Genomic DNA, 20,839 nt, shown 5'->3' with positions numbered 1-20,839 from the left:
CATAATCCTCAACGTCAGTGCCCCACAAGGCTGCATACTCAGCCCCCAACCATACTTCTTATACACACACTATTGCATGGCCAAATTCTGCCCCAATCCTATTTTCAAGCTTGCTGACAACACCACCATTGTAGGTCGGATTTCAAACAATAGCAAGACAGATTACAGGAAAAAGACTGAGTGCTTGGTGGTGTGGTGTAAAGACAACAATCTCACTATCAATATCAGCAAAATGAGGGAGCTGGTCAATGATTTGAGAGAGTGGAGGGCACGTCTCTGTCTGCATCATTGTGCTGAAGTGGAAATGGTTGAGAACATCAAGTTCCTGGGAGTGATGTTCACCAACAATCTGTCCTGGTCCATCAACGCAGACGCAACGGTCAAGGAAGCACAATGTCTCTATTTCCGCAGGAGGCTAAGAAAATTTGACATGTTCAAAAGGACTCTTATCAATTTTTATAGATGCACATAGAAAGTATTCTACCTGGATGCATCACAGCATGGGATATAGCAACTACACTTCCTAAGGCCGCAAGAGACAGAAAGTCATGAAGAAAGCCCAGTCCATCACACAAACTAGCCTTCCATCCATTGACTCCATCTATACTTCTCACTGCCTCGGGAGCGCAAACAATATAATCAAACATCCCTCCCACCCTGGTTATACTCTCTTCCACCTGGCAGAAGATATAAAAGTTTGAGTATACATACGAATAGATTTAAGACCAGCTTCTTCCCCGCTGTTATCATAATTCTCAAATGATTAAATCTGATCGCTCTCTCTCTGCACCTTCTCTGAACTGTAACACGGTATTCTGCTCTCTGTTCTGCTACTCTGATGCACTTTGTATAGTACAATCTGCCGGAATAGCACGCAAAACAACATTTTTCAATGTACCTCAGTACATGTGACAACAATAAAATAAATTAATCAATCTAATTCACTGATCTAAATTTTAAAATACTAATGCCCCAGCACTTCACTTTTAAGACAAATTGTGCTCTCTCCATGTCTTGTGAATATGTCAATATTCAGTGTAACCACTATCATAAAAACTGAGAGGCACATTTTTTTAATTCACTTGTGGGATGTGGGTGTCGCAAGTTATTGCCTGTCCACAGTTGGCCTTGATAAGGTGGTGGTGAGCTGCCTTCTTGAACTGCTGCAGCCCACATACTTAGGAAGGGAATTCCAGGATTTTGACCCAGTGACAGTGAAGGAACAGCAACATATTTCCAAGTCAGGATGGTGAGTGGCTTGCAGGTGGTGTTGTTCCCATGTATCAGCTGTCATCGTCCTTCCAGATGGAAGTGATTGTGGGTTTGGAAGGTGCAGTCTCAGGATCTTTGGTGAATTTCTGCAGAGCATCTTGTAGATAGGAGCACAGTGCGTACTGAGCGTCGATGGTGGAAGGACTGGATGCTTGTCGATGTGGCGCCAAGTGGGCTGATTTGTCCTGGATGTGTCAACCTTCTTGAGTGTTGTTGGAGCTGCAACATCCAGGCAAGTGGGGTGCATTCCATCACACACCTGACTTGTGTCCTGTAGATAGTGGACAGTCTTTGGGAGTCAGGAGGTGAATTATTCACTGTACTGATCCTAGCCTCCGACTTGCTCTTGTAGCCACTGTGTTTGTGTGGTGAGTCCAGTTGAGTTTCTATTCAATGGTAACCCAAAAGATGTTGATTGTGGGGGATTCAGCAATGGTAACATCATTGAATGTCAAGGCTGGTGATCAGATGTCTCTTATTGCACATGGCCATTTTATGACATTTGTGGAGCATGAATGATACTTGCCCAAGGATCTCAGCCCAAGCCTGGTTATTGCCCACATCTTGTTACATTTGAACATGGACTGCTTCAGTGTCTGAGGAGTCGTGAATAGTGCTGAACATTGTGCAATCATCACCCACTTCTGACCATATGATAGAAGGAAGGTCATTGATGAAGTAGCTGAAGATGGTTGGGCCTGTGACACTACCCTGAAGATCTCCTGCAGAGATGTCCTGGAGCCGAGAAGACTGACTTCCAACAACCACAACCATCTTCCTTTGTGCTAGGTATGACTCAAACCAGCAGGGAGTTTGCTCGCTGATACCCACTGATTCCAGTTTTGCTCGGGCTCCTTGATGCCACACTGAGTCAAATGTGACCTTTATGTCAAGGGCTGTCACTCTCACATCACCCCTGGGTTTCAGCTCTTTTGTCCATGTTTGAACCAAGGCTATAATGAGATTAGGAGCTGAATGGTCCTTGCGAAACACAAATTGGGTGTCACTGAACTGTTACTGATAACATGGTGCAGTTATCCAAATCTGAATGCAATCAGTTTCTTTTTAACAAAATGCATTTGTTGTTTTTCACAAACCACAAAATAAAACAGTAGTATTTTTTGAATGGTTATCAATTCAATTCGCAATTGATAAATAAAATCTAGAACTGAAATTCTGAAGCTAAACAGCAGCAAGAATGATTTTTTACTGTTTTATGATACCTGCAAGTTTTGCTTTTGGGGCTAGTGCAACAAAACTGTGAAAAATGTCAAATTCACAAATATTTATTTTAGGTAACAAGGACAGTACAGAATGGATCAGATACAAAGTAAATTCCCCTCCCCATCACACTGCTGTGCAACCTCGGTAATATTCTAACTAAATTCATGTGGCATCCAATTTTCATCCTTAAAGATTGATTTTAGCCAATTATTAGATCTTCCATTTTTTGACAGCCACTGAAAGCAGAATTGAAACAATACAAACTCATTACACTCAGGGCAAGATTTTCTCTTTATGAGACCTATTGTGGGAGCTGGTGTGTTAATTATTGACTGGTCACCCCGGCTGTAAAGAAAATTCACTATATTTCATGTCAGTTAGGTTGTTAAGAGCTGAACAGCAGGCCTCTTAACCTATTTGGGCTTTACTGAGGTCATCAACTTCAAAGTCCTAAATACCGTTGGTTGAGGTCTACTCCTCAGGTGAGAAGGTAGAAGCTTTACTTTGCTTCTCAAAAGGTGGAGGTCATAGGTACAGGGTGGACCAGAGGGTTTGAGACTAGGGTAGGCATTGGCATTCAGAGCTAACCATCTTGTTCCCTATCATTGCCTCCCATTGCCCCAGCCTACACAAATAATGTCACACCCCTCAAAATGGCAGGCAAGTCTCCTGGTTACCTAGTGGGGAAACCAGTCATTTTTCTTGCCTGCAAAGACCACTTAACAGTCTTAATTGCTGGTGAATTAAGAAAATCCAAAAAGGCCATCTTGCCCAACATTTGATTGGTGATGTGGCGAGAAGGGCGCAAGTATTGCCTAATTATTTCCACTCATGCCACCTCCAGGGAGGAGCCCAGATCATTGGCTCAGTCTGAACAGGAATAATGTTTAGGCCCTAGATATGTCTGTACAACAATCACTTGTACCATCAAAAATGTTTTCTCAACCTATTTTGCATTCACATTGGTAGCAGCATATTCATGCTATGCATTATCCTCAGTATCAGACTCCAAGAATAATCTGTAAAACCAGCTCCAATTAATTATGCTCATTTTCTGGATCTCAAGTTGACTCCTACTCCAGTTTGCCTTACCATATTCTTCAAGCTTGATGGTGGCTTGTAGATCACTAGGCAAACATCAAATACATTACAGGGTGATATCAATATTATTTATGGTCTGCATCTTCAAATTGGGCACATTGGAGGACAGCATCGACTTGTATAAGAGATAACAAGGTGTAGAGCTGGATGAACACAGCAGGCCAAGCAGCATCAGAGGAGCAGGAAAGCTGACATTTTGGGTCTGGACCCTTCTTCAGAAATCGGGGAGGGAAAGGGGATTCTGAAATAAATCAGGAGAGAGGGGGAGGCGGATGGAAGATGGATAAAGGAGCAGATAGGTGGAGAGGAGACGGACAGGTCAAGGAAGCGAGGATGGAGCCAGTAAAGGTGAGTGTAGGTGGGGAGTTAGGGTGGGGGTTGGTCAGTCCAGGGAAGATGAACAGGTCAAGGAGGCGGGGATGAGGCTGGTAGGTAGGAGGTGGGGGTGGGGATTGAGGTGGGAGGAGTGGATAGGTGGGAGAAAGGATGGACAGGTTAGGGAGGCCGGGGCGAGCTGGGCTGATTTTGGGATGTGGTCGGGGGAGGGGAGATTTTGAAGCTTGTGAAGTCCACATTGATACCATTGGGCTGCAGGGTTCTCAAGCAAAATATGAGGTGCAGTTCCTGCAACCTTCGGGTGGCATCGTTGTGGCACTGGAGGCAGCCCAGGATGGACATGTTGTCCAAGGAGCGGGAGCGGGAGTTGAAGTGGTTTGCGACTGGGAGGTGGTACGTGAGGATGAGGGGGATTCTGTTTTGGTTGTTATTGCGGGGAGGGGGTGTGAGGGATGAGTTGTGGGAAACGCGAGAGACGCGGTCCAGGGCGTTGAAAAATGAGGACATCTGGGATGTCTGGGAGTGGAATGCCTCATCTCGGGAGCAGATGCAGCGGAGGCGAAGGAATTGGGAATAGGGGACGGCATTTTTGCAGGAAGGTGGGTGAGAGGAGGTGTATTCTAGGTAGCTGTGGGAGTCAGTAGGCTTGAAATGGATATTGGTTTCCAGGTGGTTGCCAGAGATGGAAACAGAGGTCCAGGAAGGAGAGAGAGAGAGAGGTATCGGAGATGGTCCAGGTGAACTTAAGGTTGGGGTGGAAGGTGATAGTGAAGTGGATGAACTGTTCGAGCTCCTCGTGGGAGCACGAGGCGGCGCCGATACAGTCATCGATGTAACGGAGGAAGAGGTGGGGATAGGGCCAGTGTACTTGTATAAGGACTTGTACAAGTTATTTTGCAGGTGTACATTCTTATGTATTGTGAATGAGATTTTGTTTCATTACTAAAAATGCATAAAAGATTTAAATTTCCTTCTTGACAAAACTTAGATGAATTTATCTTTCTCTAATTAGGTCCCTATGGCTAATTCTCAGTAGTGGGATTAGCAAACCTGGGAAAAGTATAGAACAACATTCAAATCTGTGAGACCAATGGCGCCTGGAGTATTCACTCCGACTTCAGTTGCATTTGTATCCCCTCAGATATGGAAACAAAACTGTGCTAGAGACAAATTATAATTAATGTTTCTGAATTACTAAAAAGAAAATTCCTTTTGAAAAAAGTTGACTGTCAACCTGTCTTAAAACAAACCATGCTGTGATACAGACAAATGTCATTGGCTAAATGAGTTGCAACATCAAGCAAGTTACCTTTTCATTAGCCCTGTTCAGATCTGAAGTAAGGATGTCAATGTTCTCTTGCAGAATTGTGCAAAGCTCTGGCCAAGAAAATTTCGCCAACAGGCCATTTGGTTGCTTCATGACGACACAGCCTGCTACTAGTCGCTGGTACAAACTATGAAGGAAGGTCAGCTTCTCCTGTGAGAAAAATGCCAGTGTATTAGAATAATAGTCTAAGAATATTGTAAGCAAAAACAAAAACTATAAAATATAATGATGAAGTAACAAAATAAAACATTTGAACATATTCTTCTAATCAATATTTTGTATTACTGCTAAACTATTACAGAGGCTAGCAGAAATAGGTGACCTGACACGAGGACAAACTAGCTATCAGCAATTCTATCTGAATAATGCAAGTGTTTAGCAATTTATACTTGCAAGGTCTTTTTTTTCCCACAACTTGCTACTACAGAGAAAAGTTGTATCAGATTCCACAGCAATCTTTTTATCACCCTTCCCAGAACAAGTAATCACACTTATGGCCAGATATTTTTGATGAATAAATCAGCAAGCATTATTTAGACAGGGTAGAAAACAACATATTTTCTATATGATAAACTTGTGTACCGAGGTATACAGGTAATAGAAGCTACAGGCATGATGGGGGAATGTAAGAGAGGTGGGGACATAGCATAATTGATAAAGAAAAACCATGAGTGCAGCAATAAGGGAGATCTACGAGAAGGATCTTCAAATGAGGCCATCTGGGTAGAGCTTGAAAATAAAAACGTGGCCATTACTTTGCTAGGATTATACCACAGGCCTCCCAAAAGTCAGAGGGAGACAGAACAGCAGATATATAGGCAAACCACAGAAAGGTGTGAGAGAAAAAGGGTTACAGTTGTCGGGATTTCAACTTTGCTAACATTAACTGGGATTGCCTGAGTGTGAAAGGATTACATGAGGTGGCATTCTTAAGGTGCATCCAGAAGATTTTATTGTGGCAATACATAGATAATTCTACTAGAAAAGGGGGCAGTGCCAGACCTAATTCTTGGGAATGAAGCTGCTCAAGTGGTTGAAGTTTCAACGTAGCAGGACACAGAATGTAGGAGCAAGGAAGTCTTGTTATAACTTAATAAAACATTGGTTAGGCCAAAGATGGAATGCTCTAAAAAGTTTTTGTCACCACTCTATCAGAAGGACATGTTTGCACTGGAGAGGATGCAGAGGAGCACCAGGATTTTGCTTGGAATGAAAAGTCTCAAATATGAGAGATTGGACAGGCTGGGTTTGTTTCCCTTGGAGCAAAGGAGGCAGAAGGGGGATCTGATTGAGCTATGACAAAATTATGAGAGCCATAGACAGCACAGATTGCGAGAATCTTATCCTCATGTCAGACATGTCTCAGACCAGAGGGCATAGGTTTAAGATGAGGATTAAGTGGTTTAGAGGAGATTTGAGAGAGAAAAAAAATTCACCCAGAGGGTGGTAGGAATTTGGAACATGCTGCCTGAGAAGGGGTGGAGGCAGGTACTGTCACAATATTTAAGAAGCATCTGGATGAGCACTTTAAATGCCAGGGCATTATAGGCTATGGACCAAGTGCAAGTAAAAGGAATTAGTGTAGTCAGCGAAGCCATGGGGGTTGAAGTGTTTGTTTCTACGCTGTCAGACTCTATGGCAATAGTTGATTTCTCTATAAATTTCTTCCAAAAATCAATACACTGTTAAACCAATGCGGTGTTATAAATCTTCAGATTCATTATTAACTTTATGATCACCTAGTTTAAACCCCAAAGGCTCATAATGATAAGTTTGAAAACCCTTATTTTTAATTACTAGTTGGCAGTATTCTGTTTAATCATGAAGTTTAGGAATATTTATCACTGGCAACATTTGACTAGCACATGGTGACATGGAGAACAAAAGTTAAAAAGCCACTTTGAAAATTCACAATGCCAAAACAAATCAAGACTGAATGTCTTACTAAAAGGAAATAGTTGTTATAGTATGCATGGGTTCAATATTATTTGTGGTCAGGAGACATTCATGAATGGGAGAATCCAGAACTAGGGGTCATAGTTTAGAAGTAAGGAGGTGTTCATTTAAAACAGAGACTTGTTTTTCCCTCTCAGAAGGTTGAGACTTTGGCATTCCCTTCTTCAAAAGGCAGTGGTGCAGAATCTTCAAATACTGTTAAGCCAGATGTAGATTGATTCTTGATAACGGAGGGGATGAAGGATAATCAGGGATATGCAGGAATGTAAATTTGAGGTTAAAATAAGATTAAGCCTTGCTCTATTGAGTGGCAGAGCATGCTCAGGCCAAGTAGCCTACTCTTGTTCCTTCTTCATGTTTATAGAAGTTAACCAGATTAATCCCTGAGGACAGATGGAGGAAACTGGATCTGTATTTCCTGGAGTTTTGAAGAAGGAAAGGTGAGCTCACTGAAACTTATAAAATTCTTGCAGATGACAAGGTGAATGCAAGTGAGATATTTTCTCTGGCTGGTGAATCTAAAACCAGGGATATAATTTCAGGTTAAAGGATAGGCTATTTAAGACAGAGGTGAGGATGAATTTCTTCATTGACCAATCTTTGGAATTCTCTACCCCAGATAGCTGTGAAAGCTCAATCATTGTTCAAGACAGAAATTAATAGATTTCCATAAAAATAAAATCAATAGATATGGAGAGAATGCCGGAAGGTGAGATAGATAATCAGCTATTCTGCCTCTTTCTGCATTGCGACAATTCTGGGTTTCTGAATAGAGGAGCAGGCACAGACTGTATGGCCTACTCCTATTTTTAATGTTTTCTCTTCACAGTGGTTAAGCAGTGTTTCAAGCATTACACTGGAAATCCTGTTGAAATGACAAATTAAATCAAAATATTAAAACACATTAGTTTGTAGCACGAACTTGAGAATTTAATTGAAGGTTTAGCACTTACTTCACAGCATCAAGAAGAAGTGACACTTTTTTTTCCCCAAATTGGAACTTGTCTGCTCTACAGATTTCCAAAACAAACACTAACTTAACTGCAGAGAATTCTGCTTTCCCTTTCTTCCACAAATTTATTTGTAAACTAAATTAGGTGATATTTGTAAACTAAATTAGGTGAAGTCATTAGAGTGAATACACATTTTGGGGTCAGAAATAAAATGGAAACTACATAATCAGAAAACCTTTGATTGTTCTGCAAGAAACAATGTTAGAAGGAAGGAAAGTACTTTATATAAAAAGGTGGATAAAGGTGACTGCAAAGAACAGCAAACAGTTTTAAACTGGTCAGTAAAGGAATACTTACCTAGCTGGAATCCATGAAAATTTCAAATCACCAAGGTAATGAATTCCTTGCGAATGAACGTGCAATATCGTGTTTAAGTTTGCTCAAGTTCAGAAGCTACTATACTTGGAAAATACAGATAATCCAGAAGCTACAAGTATCCCATGAAATCCTTTTCTCAGTAAAGTTAGCAGGTTCCCAGTGGAAGAGTTTCCAAATATCAGTATTTCTGACTACCTCATAAAAACTGAAGAGACGGACAATGAGTAAATCCCAAAGATTCAAATCTAGATTGAGCATAATCAGAACTGATGTTCTAAAATCAGTCTAAGCTTGACAGCATTTTTATTTTGTTGACAGGAAATCCTGTGATGTGTAAAGAAATCTACTTCTATCCTATTTCCAGAACATTAGTCAACAGAGTTTTCTTTTCCTATTGTCTTTTTTTTTAAAGAAACCATCATCTCTGCAGTCAGTCTTTCTCAGTTGTGCACATGTATTTGCAGTTCAGGCAATATAATTTCAATTTCAAACTTTAACTTAGGTATCAACTAGTGTTTCCAAGTATAGTTTGTGGGCTGAAGGGCCTGTACTGTGCTCTACTGTTCTATGTTCTATGTTTACTTTAAGAATATGTCTTACTTATAAGAAGCAGATCATTTTGAGTTTATTAAAGCAGCCTGACAAACATCTCTCATTCTCGCGAGCACAAAGGAGAAGCATTTGGCCATTTTCATAATTGACTCAATACTCTCAGAGTAATGGCACAATCGGTGTATTGGGACTTAATGACACCTCCCATTACAGTTGTAACATCAAACTATGCTCATTATCTTGTACCAATTTAAATGTTGCAGTTAGGAACTTAAAATTTTCCTTCTCTGTTGTGGCTTTAATGCAGAGTTGATAATTGAGGATATTAATTAATTATAATAATAATGTTTGCAAGCAATTTCAAATACCCCAAATGTCAACACAAAGTATTTTTACCAAGTGACAGCATCAGCTAATAAATGAGTTAGTGAGAATAAAGAAGTAGTCTCTAAAACTCAAAAAATATTCATCAACAAAATTTGAGGAGGAGCCCTCAAAAAAGAAAAGCTTTATTTTTCATTGCATAGTATTATCTAGGGGTTCACATAACAGTGATGTGCAACAAAAGAAAGTGCACATACTGTATTGGATGATTGTGCAAATACTATACCATTTATTGAGAGATTACAGGAGCACCAGATCACAGTGCTGACTACCAAACAAGTATCTGAAGAACTACTAATACCAGCTGTCCTTCTTATTATCACTGCAGATCTTGCAGAGAAAACACCTAATACTAATGCTGAACTTTCATCCAAGCCTGCAGAATAGTTTATTTTGCAATGATTTCCAAAAGATCCCATTACTGATTCAGATGTCCAACTGGGTCTAATTTCCTCAAAATCTTTACATTTATTCAAGCGTTGGTGATGGTATGAGCCTACTTTCTGATGGAGATCCCAAGATCTCACTGCTTGCAGCAAGCAGTTTCACATTGAAGCAGGTGTGAAAGTGACATCGCTACCTATAGAAAGACATGTTCCTACGTACAGAACAGTAGGGCAGTTCTCCTTCGCTTGTCTCCAGTTTCCTCCTCAGGGTGTTCTTCATTCTTTTCTTCATCTACTCAAATAATTCCTAAATCACAGTGCAACATAGAAGAGGAGTTGGAGAATTTAATTTTTTTTTGTCTTCATTTTCAAGTCCTGGAGTTTTGCTTTCGAATCAAACTTTCCTTGACTGGTCTTCATTACTATTACATTCAGGTTATCATGTCACAGCCCAGAAGCCACTGTCAAAAGAAGCTGCGAACCCAATATGTATTTGCTTTCCAAGGAGATAATAGAGCTCATATATCCTTCCAATACAGTCAGGAATCTTGTTGGAGATTGATACCTTTGATGAAAATGACTTGGGAGTTGGTGGGGAATGGCATTAGAATTTGATGGAAATTGGAAATAATTCATGGGGGCTCATAAGTTCATAAAACATGATAGAAAATTTGGCGCATGAGTAATTACAAGATAAAACCTTACTTGAATGTTTCAGCTAAAATCATGATTTCTAAGTGTAAAACTTGAGGTGTTTAATCATCATGAGAACTCTCATTCGAGTGAAATTATTTCCTGTAACTGACAGCTAACTAAATAAGGGCAATATTATTACTTTTTATTTGTGACTGGTCTCATGGGACATTTATGATGTATTCACACGGATATATTATTGTATACAATGTTAGTTCAAGCTTATCAAGAGATAATAAACAGTACTTTAATAACAAACTATCAGAACATTTGCATTCTCACTGATACATTCTCTGGCAGTTGACAGCTTCACTACAATAAGTCTATGTATTAGGCCTGTTGTTATCCATAACAAAAATTAAAGACTAATAATTACATAAATGAACAAATATAATAACCTCATTACAAAACTTAAGTCAAGTACAAGAGCTGCCAAAGCAACAATAAGTAGTAATAACATGGGCAATGTGGAATGATGATTCATATATCCAACCATTAACAAACATTCAGTTTATGAGAATACCTTGCAATTCATCTCATTACCTCTGTATCCTTTTGATGTGCCCTTGCAAGTTTTTGAATTTCATTTTTAGCCTCAGCAACAGAATTTTTCTCTCTCTCAAAGCTATGTTTCACATTTTGTAGTTCCATGCTCATAGCGTCAATCAGTGCATCTTTCTCAGAACATTCACTGCGCCAATGATTTAACTTTTTATTAGCTGCTGTCAGGTCTTCATGAACTTTCTGAAGAACAAGAGTCCATATTAATTAAAATCAGAGATCTTCCAACTACCTTTATCGCTTAGTATTATCAAGTCAAATTTTACCATTCCAATTCCAACATTTCAGCTTCTTTGGCAAAGAAATTTGGTGCTCTAATTGAAAAACTGCAGGAAGAGAATTGAGAGAAAGGATTGTAAATTTATTAAAAAGTTAGTGAAATTCTAAAACCACCTCAGTGGAAACCTGGTACACAACCTAACGAGGGTAATTCAATTACCAGTACCTGCAGCTCACTAATTCTTCTGGAAGAAACCAATGGCATTTTACATGCTATTAATTTCAGTCCACAAGAGTACTTTAACTGAATGCTGGGTACATAAACCAACTCAGAAAAGAACACATATCCCTTGATAAAGTTTGAGGCATATGTAAAAAAATTTGGATTTCCAAGCCCCTTTTAATAAGACTCTGAAATGAAGCATTTACCATGAAACAAGACACTTGAAGAACTATACTGGCCTCCAATATACTTTTTGGCATAACCAAATCACTATTCTAATGTGAAGGTTTTATAATAATCTCCAGCATGGCACATGCATGATGAAAACATACAAGTCAAAGCTTTGAATTTAAGCCTAATATTTAGTTTCCACAAAAGAAGCTGATAACCAAATAGTTAATAATTACTCACTCTTAAATACAAAATCGTCCAAGAGAAACCTATTGGATTTAAGAGCATGGATAGAAATCATGGTGCTGCTCCTGGTCTGGACCACCTACTCAAGCATCCCAACGCCCCTAGAGCCCCAGGAATTGGGCCATGATTATGTGTGAATGATGTTAACCTGAGCTATATGCTAGCCATGTAGCTCACTGAGCTAACAGCAGCATTTGCATTTTTGCTGCAACCATTATCATTTGCTTTATCTTTTGTTCCATGACATACTAGTCATTTAATCTTTCTGATTTGTACCCTATCACAGATACTCCCATTTGTTCTTCCTTCCTATTTTCAATGGCATAAAACAGATCACATATTCCACCTTCCTTTAGTTCTGAAGAGTCATATTTGGCTTGAAACCATAATTTAGTTTCTCTCTCCACAAATGGTGCCAAACCTGCTGAGTATTTCCAGCAATTGCTGATTTTAGTGATAAATATTGAACTCAAATAAATTGCTAATGTAGCCTTTCGCATTATCTAGTCAAAGACCTAGAATTATTTGTGGGTGTGAATCAAAAAATTAAGGCTAATAAACATGATGTGCACCACTTTTGGCTCAATCCTGTATGTGTCCTAATAGAGTCTGAGGGTACACGGCACCTTAATTATAAGCCTATTGAAAATATATCCCTAGCTATCACCAGAGACTGAAGTGTGGGTTATAGTGCAAAACACATTTGCCTTCCTACATCCTCAAGTTCAAAACTGCTACTGCAACAAAAATAAATATATTGCTGCAAATTTGTCATATTTAAACCCACCTGCAAAACCTAGTTTTAAAAAAAGTACAACTAATCTGTAAATACTTTCCAAAACAGAACTTGACTTTGTTTCATACCATATTAATGACACAGAAATCATAATTTCTACATTAAGCCAGACACAAACAGCCAAGTAAAAATACAATGGATAAAACATATTTATGTTTAAAAACAGATCAATAAAATTCCTACCTCGCGATTTTCATTCTGCGACCAGATTAACTCTTTGTAAGCTTCACATTGCTCATTTATCTTCTCATATAAATCTTTCATTTTATTCAGCTGAAACAAAAACAGGCAAATAGTTTTACAGCTATGTTCACCATCATTCATTTTCATTTAATTTTAATTGTAAAGTGTGATGCAAATCCACATGAGAAGATCATCAGGCATGCTCACAAGACTCTTGTTCCTATTGATACTTCCAAACCTGACAGAAAATTTACTAATTGTTTACAATGAACTGTCGAGATCAAAAAAGACTGCCTTGTCAAAACAAATTAGCTTTTTAGCTCATAAAATTTCTACTTTTGTTATGTTTCTGAATTGGTGCCAACATGAAATCTTTTCTAAAGATGGTTTATCTTTATTTTGATACTAACTTAACAGATCAGATTTTTTAACATTTGCGCTGGCCACTGGATTGCAATTGTGTAGATCAGATTGGAGAGTACAAATCCATTATTGTATTTATACCTTGCTTCTATCACATCCCCCTTCTTTAACCAAGCTCCATTGTTCAATTTACACTGTTGATTGAATTGCTCGGTTAACATTTCTGACTCAAAGTGGTGCCCATTTGAAGTAACCATTAAGCAAATAAAACTAGACTTCTTCCATTTTCTTCCCTCCTTTTGTGCAAACAGTATGAAAGCTTATATGGCAAATGGAATCAAACTGATGTGGTAGCAAATCTGTTGTTTGCACTTTTGTGCCTTCAAATTAGTCCCAGTACAGACCTGGTCTCTGCAGTGGTTTACTTCAGGCCAAAACTGATTCAAATCTCATTTATAATACAAAGCCATGCTCAAAGAAAGATCTGTATTTTTGCAGTTTTGCCTCCTGTTTGTTAAACTGCCCAAAACAGAACAGCTCAGTACCAGAAGAAGGGGAAAAAAGTAAAACACATGGCTCCCAGAAACCCAAATATTTCCAAATACGTATGCATTTCAAGGCAGCTCCAGGAATTGTTCTCATAGGGGTCTGTAACTGATGGGTTAAAATTAAACAGATACCATTTATTTTAAAAGCTTGTAATTACATCTGCACATACACACATTGTCAGAGAAAGTGAACAGTGACATTATGCCTTGTGCTCTTAAATGTTGTCAACCTTTTGTTCACTTGCTGCTATACTCACCTTTCTTAAAAAGGTGCTTGAACCAGATTTTACCTTTCATGACAGGCAATTCTGCCTTGCAAACCCACCTCCATTACCAGTCTATGAAAAGTGTGATTTTCCAAGGGTCACAGCTTTAATGATTCTAGTGATGGAGTCTGGGTCTAAATAGTGGCTGAGTGACCAGGAATGGAGGCATGTCACCAGGAAAATGGACCACAGTCTGGCCCAAAGCAATAAATATGGTTGCAGTTGTCATTTGCTTTTGGAGAAAATTTCCAAAAACTCAAATTTTGTGCAATTCAGATGGAATTGGGTAGTCTAGAAGCTGTGAAAGCCGGTGATACATTTCTAAAATCAGTTAATTTTTGTACAGTTAGATAGGATTCCTTTGCTATGTTTAGCCTCTGTAGTGCAACTTCACACAAAACGCTCACAGCCAACCTGGTCTCTCCACAATGAGCCAGTCTGATTCCAATCAGCTGTTGAGCTCCAACCACCTTACCAGAGATTGGAAAACTTGTTCTGGATGAGATCTGAATGAGCCCACAACAATCTAAGCTGTCTCGATAAAAGAAGCAGATTGATTCAGAAGCCTGCTACCTTCTCCACTCTTGTTGAAACAACAGAGAGTAGAAATGGACATGAGATTTCCGACCTCACTACAAGGTGGCCATTTTGTTTGCTGTCCTGGTTCCATTCCATTCTAAAGTGGGAAAGGAAAATTTTGGATAAAATATATTCTGATATTGGGTAGTTTAAGCAGGATATATCGTGTCTGCTTACCACAATGAATCAATTACTTTGAGAGTGTGTTTATGCCTACTTTTACTTTATTTTCACCTGACCGTCAGATGTTTTATGTTGGTCTTATTTGGAAAATTAATTTCATTTCTCGATGTTGGTTTCTTTTTGAACAAAACCACTCTCTCTTCTGTGCATCCTGATTCTATTATATGATGTTTTTGAGACAATTTGTTGCTCAGGTTGTGGATGAGTTTGCAGACATGCTCGCCAGGCTGGTGGGTTTGGTTGCAAATATTTCATCACCCTGCTGGTTAACATCATCAGTGCGCCTCCCATGAAGCTTCACCGGAGGTGCACTGATGATATTATCTAGCACGGTGACGAAACATTTGCAACCAATCCCACTGGCTCATCGAGCATATATGATGTTCTACCAATTTGAAAAGGATAATATGTAATTCAATTGAGTGGGGAAATCTCACTTTAAAAAAAGACAATTCAGTTAATACTAATTGGATGGGAAGAAAGCAAGCAAGTGAATGAGAGGGAAGACTGAAATGAAGACATAAAGGAGATTGAACAACATTAGATGTAAACATACCAGTTAGCAGTAAAAAAAAAAGCAGTTTGGGCAGCAATCACACAATAAGAAATCAAACAACTCCTCTGTTGTACAGGGGTATAAGGATCAAAAAGGATTAATGCAGGGAAGTGCCAATAAGCACCACCAACTACAATGATGTCATATAGACTTGATTTTTTGGTGTGGTTGGAAGGGATAGACAGCTTAGACTCTCAAAGGAGTAACACCTACAATCTGGGCTTTCAACAGTCTTCAAAACATATTTATACTACATCATTGTGACTTGTACTTACTTGGTATCATGCAATAAACTACACTGTAGGGCTCTTTTGGTACAGTGGTAGTGTCCCTACCTCTGAGCCAGGAGATCCAATTTCAAGTCCCATTTATTCTGAAGCTGTCTAACACCATTTCTGATCGGTTTAATTAGAAAATACTGTATTAATAAATTGCATTGTATTTTTAAAAAAGGCTTTTATGATTAGACTATCAAGTAGTTTTCCTCTACCACAATAGACTGAGTCAGCTCTGTATAGCCCCAAGACAGTTCATACAAACACACACATCAAGTCTAATAAAGCTAACACAAAATTAATCATTTTCTGAAATTAAATAAAAATTAAATTACAAATAAGTTTAAAATTATGATAGCTGAGAAACAAAAACATATTTACAGTAAACGAGTTTAGCAAACATAATTTCTGAAGAAGGGTCTAGACCCGAAACGTCAGCTTTCCTGCTCCTCTGATGCTGCTTGGTCTGCTGTGTTCATCCAGCTCTACACCTTGTTATCTCTATAGCAAATATAACATGCTGATTTGAAAGGCATCAATCACAGAGTGCTTTTAGTGTAACAGTGAGGAAGTTTTATTTCTGAATTTTCATCAAAAATAAATTTCTGGCACATAACTTCTTTCATTATCATAGAGAGCAATATTTCATGACTGTGAGACATACTCAGTTATGATGAAGATTTATTTTATTATTTGAACCTGTTTCCAAATAGTAAAGTAGAGGAATATGTATAACTTTAAGTTTGAATTATATTTCCATACAGAATGTTAAAACAGGGAGAACAGTCACAGTTTAATTTTTGAGTGGCGCTGGCATGTCTATAACTAGTTTGATTGCATGCAATTTACAAATGTGGTTGAACCCTTGAGACAAACAGTTTGTGCACTAGAAAAAAAAGTTATAAGAAAAGCTGCTCTTGTCTAACAAGATGACTCCTGTAACACAAAGTCATAACCATCTAGAAGAATGAGGGCAGTATGTGCAGGTTTCAGGAAAAGGGAAAGCCTGTAGCAACAGAATGCCGTTAGTTCAAGTAGTCTCTAAAACAGTCTGGATTGAAAAGAAGTCAGTAGCTTAAACGTCAGCAACAGTAAATCTACATCAACAGAAGGCACAGAAGAGATGGTTTCAGGAACACAAATTAAATAACAAGTGAAGCGAGATGTCAGCTTCATTAAGGGTCCCAGGAACAGATAGAAAAACAGGACAAAGTAAATGCAGAAATTTATCAAAACTATTGTTACAGTCACACCAAACAAACAAGGAATTTTAAAGTGGAGACAGGGTCACTCTTTATTAAGGTGGAAACATCTGAAATGTTGATGTTGGGAATAAAATGATTAATTTTTTCTTGATGACATTTGTAATGAATTCATTTCAAATGCTTCTTCTGTAGTGTAATATAATTAATGTTTAGCTTTTGTGTAATAACATTACATGCCCTTTTGTTACAAATACATTGACAGTATCTGGCCACCATGGTAAACAAATAGCAAAAATATAACTCATGGCTTATCAAGCTAGATTTCACTGAGATCTGATGAACGGCATTACAATCCCAGCTGATAATAACAGCCTGTATCCATTGTACTCAATAAAGCAAAACCAAAGAGTACTAGACACATTCTGATCATTCGGCAACTGAAAAATTCAAATAAATCAAGAGTTAAAAACCAACCTTGTGTCTAGATGCTAAATTCAAGTACATTTCACTCAGATTACATAGATGCATCTGTTCAAGGAGTTAAATTCTACACGGTAAGCTTTCTGAATATATCCTATATAGTTATCACGCAAAAAGAAATCTGAATCAAAAAAATGATTGCATCAGACTGTTTGTTCCGACATCTTTAATTAACTGATTTTGCTTTTAGAAAACAAAGAGTTGGACAGTGTGCCGTTCACATTTCTCACTGCAGGATTCAGAGGCTGCAAGCTTGAGCCCGGAGGGCTGCTCTGTGCCCAAGGCTGCAGCTTAATCATATACCACAGTGATTTTATTTCTCTTGCCAAGCGCCTATCACCCTGCTGTTTTCATTAGTTCAATAACTATTTAGTACAAATGAATGGTAAAGCTGCTGTGATAGTAACCAATATAAATGAAGTTCATGTTGAATTTCCAAACACCTCAGAAAATAAGGGCACTTGTTAGATTGTTAAGGAAGAGTTAAGAATTAAATTGATGAAAAGTCACTGGACTCGAAACATTAACACTTTCTTTCCACAGATGCTGCCAGGCCTGCAGATTTTCATCAATTTCTGTTTTTGTTCAAGAACTATATTGTTTGTGCATGTATGCCTAAGTACTCTGGATGTCGCACCACTTGCTATTGCACTACAGACTGAATACATTGAACTAACAAATGTATTATTCAGCAGCAAATGGGGATCTTGAGAAAGTACAAAGTCAGCTCCTGTAATTGTGTCTAAAAATATGATTATATTGAACTTCTGGAAACTATAATACAGTAATGTTGCTTTGAGATGTGCTTGAACCATTATTTGACATTATCAAAAAATTCTGTTAGTGAATGAACTGAGCCATCAACAATAAGTTTCTTGCATTTGCCAAAATCAAAACTTACTTTGAAGTCAATTTCTATTTAAACAACTTTAATAAATAATTTTAAAATATTGTGATAAATCATGCACTCATAACAGAATATAAATATAATAAAACAATAATTTGGCCCTTCAAGCCTCCATTAATATTTAATAAGACAGCAGTGAACTATCATGGCCTCAAATCCACTTTTTTGCCAACAACTCATAACCCTCAACTCCTGTATCTAACTTGGCCTCTATTGTTCCATGCAGTTAAGAATGTTAAAGGTGAACGACTCTCTGAAAAATAAATTCCTCCTCAGTATTATATTTGCCGATGAATCCCTTGCGATATTGTATATCATGAGCAGTTATCTAAGGAAGGATGTGCTGGCACTGGAGGGGACCCAGAGGAGGTTTACAAGAATGATCCTGGGGACAAAGGGTTTGTTATATAGAAGGGGTTGAGGACTTAGGGTCTTTACTTGATGGAGTCTATAAGGATGAGGAGGGATCTCATTGAATCTTACGGAATACTGACAAGCCTTGGTAGAGTGGACATGGAGAAATCTAGTAGGAGAAACTAGGACGCAAGGGCACAGCGTCAGAGTGAAGGGATGAGCCTTCAGAACTGAGACAAGGAGGAATTTCTTCATCTAGAGAGTGGTGAATTTATGAGACTCATTGCCGCAGAATGCTATGGAGGCCAAGATATTGACTGCATTTAAAACTGAGATAGATAGATTCTTGATTAGTAAGGAGATCAGAGTTATGGGGAGAAGGCAGGGGAATGGCATTGAGAAACATATCGACCATGATTAAATCGCAGAGCAGACTCAATGGGCTGAATGGCCTAATTTATGATCATATATAGTTGTTGGAAAGTAGGAGATAGAGAGTGAGAGAAAAGGCAGTTACGGACTTTGCACTGTGTAGCAACTGGTGTCCCCCCAAGTGGTGATCTGTACTGGAATCTCAGCATTTCTGTATACACATCAATAAACTGCATGAGGGATGAAAAACTGAATATGGAGATATGTTTTATGATCTAAATGTGATAAAGTAGCTTTCAATCCCTTCCTCTCTCGCCTATGTTTACATTTCACTTCACTTCAAACACACCCCATGATCAGGAAATTTCACATTGTCACCACTCGCTGGCGATAACAAAAATTTCTGAACTCCCTTTTAGATTTCTTGATGGCCCTACATTTTGCTCTTTCACATAACAGAAAAAAAAGACCCAGCCTAATCATTCTTTCCTGTGATGTATAATCTAGTAGTTCTGATATTAACCTTGTTAACAGTTTCCACTTCATCTCTAATTCCTTTACCCTTTCTCTAATTTGGTGACTAGAATTGTACACAGTACTCCAAATATGATCTTACCAATGTTACATATAAGTTTAGCATAACTCCAACTTTTTAAAATCTCTGGAAAATGCTAATACTCACTTAATTTTTTACTACCTTTACCAATATGTGTGTTTTATTCCCAGATACTTTTCGTCTCAGCAAGTTCACATTAGGGGAAGGGCGGCAGTAAAATTATAGAGAGCTGGGTCAGATGGCCCCCTGCCAGGTGGGGAGATTTAACTGAATACACATGGCCTCCCAATAGCAGCCTAAATGGGAATGAGGGTAATTGTTTCATTCAAAGACGGGCCCTGGACCAGGAAAACAGCCGTTATGATTAAGCCAGAGCAACTTCCTCTCCATAGACATAGTTTTAAAGATTTTCAGCTTCTCTCGTGTAGGCTTCAAGGCTCCTGCATGCTTCTGCAGTAACAACTGTTTTTATTGGTGATGCTGATGCAGTTCAGCTGCCAGCCCTTTGAAGAAGGCAGCTGGCTGTCCTGCACAGGGCAACAAACACAGCCACAGCTTATTCATGAGCTGCCACCAATAAAATTGATAGTGGAAATCCCACCAGTAATTTTAAGATTGGAATTCCATCGCCCTCCTGACTACATTTGAGACCTAGACTCACATCAGACATTGGATCACCATCTTGAAAGGCAAATTCTGTCCCCAAGCAATTTGTGATCTCCTTAATTTTCTTAGCAAAATGCAATGCCTCAAACCTAGTGGTGCTGAAATTCATGAGCCAATTATGTGCCTCTTCCATAGATTAATTAATGTCTTGTAATTAGTTACAGTCCTTTCTACTTTTCAATGCATCCTGTCCATTTCCAAAGGAGCAGAAGAAAGTAGGCCATAGTGTATGCCTCTGGATTCACTCAATTTATTCACACATTTTGTAGCATTAACTAGCAAAGTGTGTCACTCATGGTGAGAAAACATCCATTCAAGTCCAGTAATTAAAGAGAAAGTCTGTGTGCAGCTTTGTAGTATGGCAGATATGCTTCCATCCAATCCTTTACTGTGTTTCTAGTTTTGAACGGTGGGCGTTCTCCCCCATCCAGTTTAACATTATAAAAAACATTTCAATCCCCTGGTAACGTTAAGTTACTCCAATTACTGCCGTTCCAAAAAAGCTATTTCCCTATCTCCAGCCTGCTTCACTGTTTAGGCTTTGGATTTGCAAACTCAGATCTCAGAC

The 20,839-nt window shown here is 38.6% G+C and overlaps 1 protein-coding gene across 1 annotated transcript in view; it reads right to left on the bottom strand.

Moving 5' to 3' along the window:
• The window catches only part of LOC125487765 (coiled-coil domain-containing protein 171-like), a 54,473-nt gene that overhangs the window by 3,198 nt on the left and 30,436 nt on the right, over nucleotides 1-20,839 (bottom strand). Inside the window, exons 8-10 of the mRNA XM_048620024.1 lie at nucleotides 12,962-13,051; nucleotides 11,106-11,306; nucleotides 5,243-5,410 (exon numbers count right to left, since the gene is read on the bottom strand). Coding sequence (XP_048475981.1) covers nucleotides 5,243-5,410; nucleotides 11,106-11,306; nucleotides 12,962-13,051 — 459 coding nt within the window. The remainder of the gene's footprint in view (nucleotides 1-5,242; nucleotides 5,411-11,105; nucleotides 11,307-12,961; nucleotides 13,052-20,839) is intronic.

This window comes from Rhincodon typus, chromosome 3 (genome assembly GCF_021869965.1).
Source record: "Rhincodon typus isolate 14 chromosome 3, sRhiTyp1.1, whole genome shotgun sequence".
In the NCBI taxonomy this organism is placed as follows: Eukaryota; Metazoa; Chordata; class Chondrichthyes; order Orectolobiformes; family Rhincodontidae; genus Rhincodon; species Rhincodon typus.
Note: the sequence above shows the minus strand (reverse complement) of the source record. Positions and strands in the feature narration are given on the sequence as shown.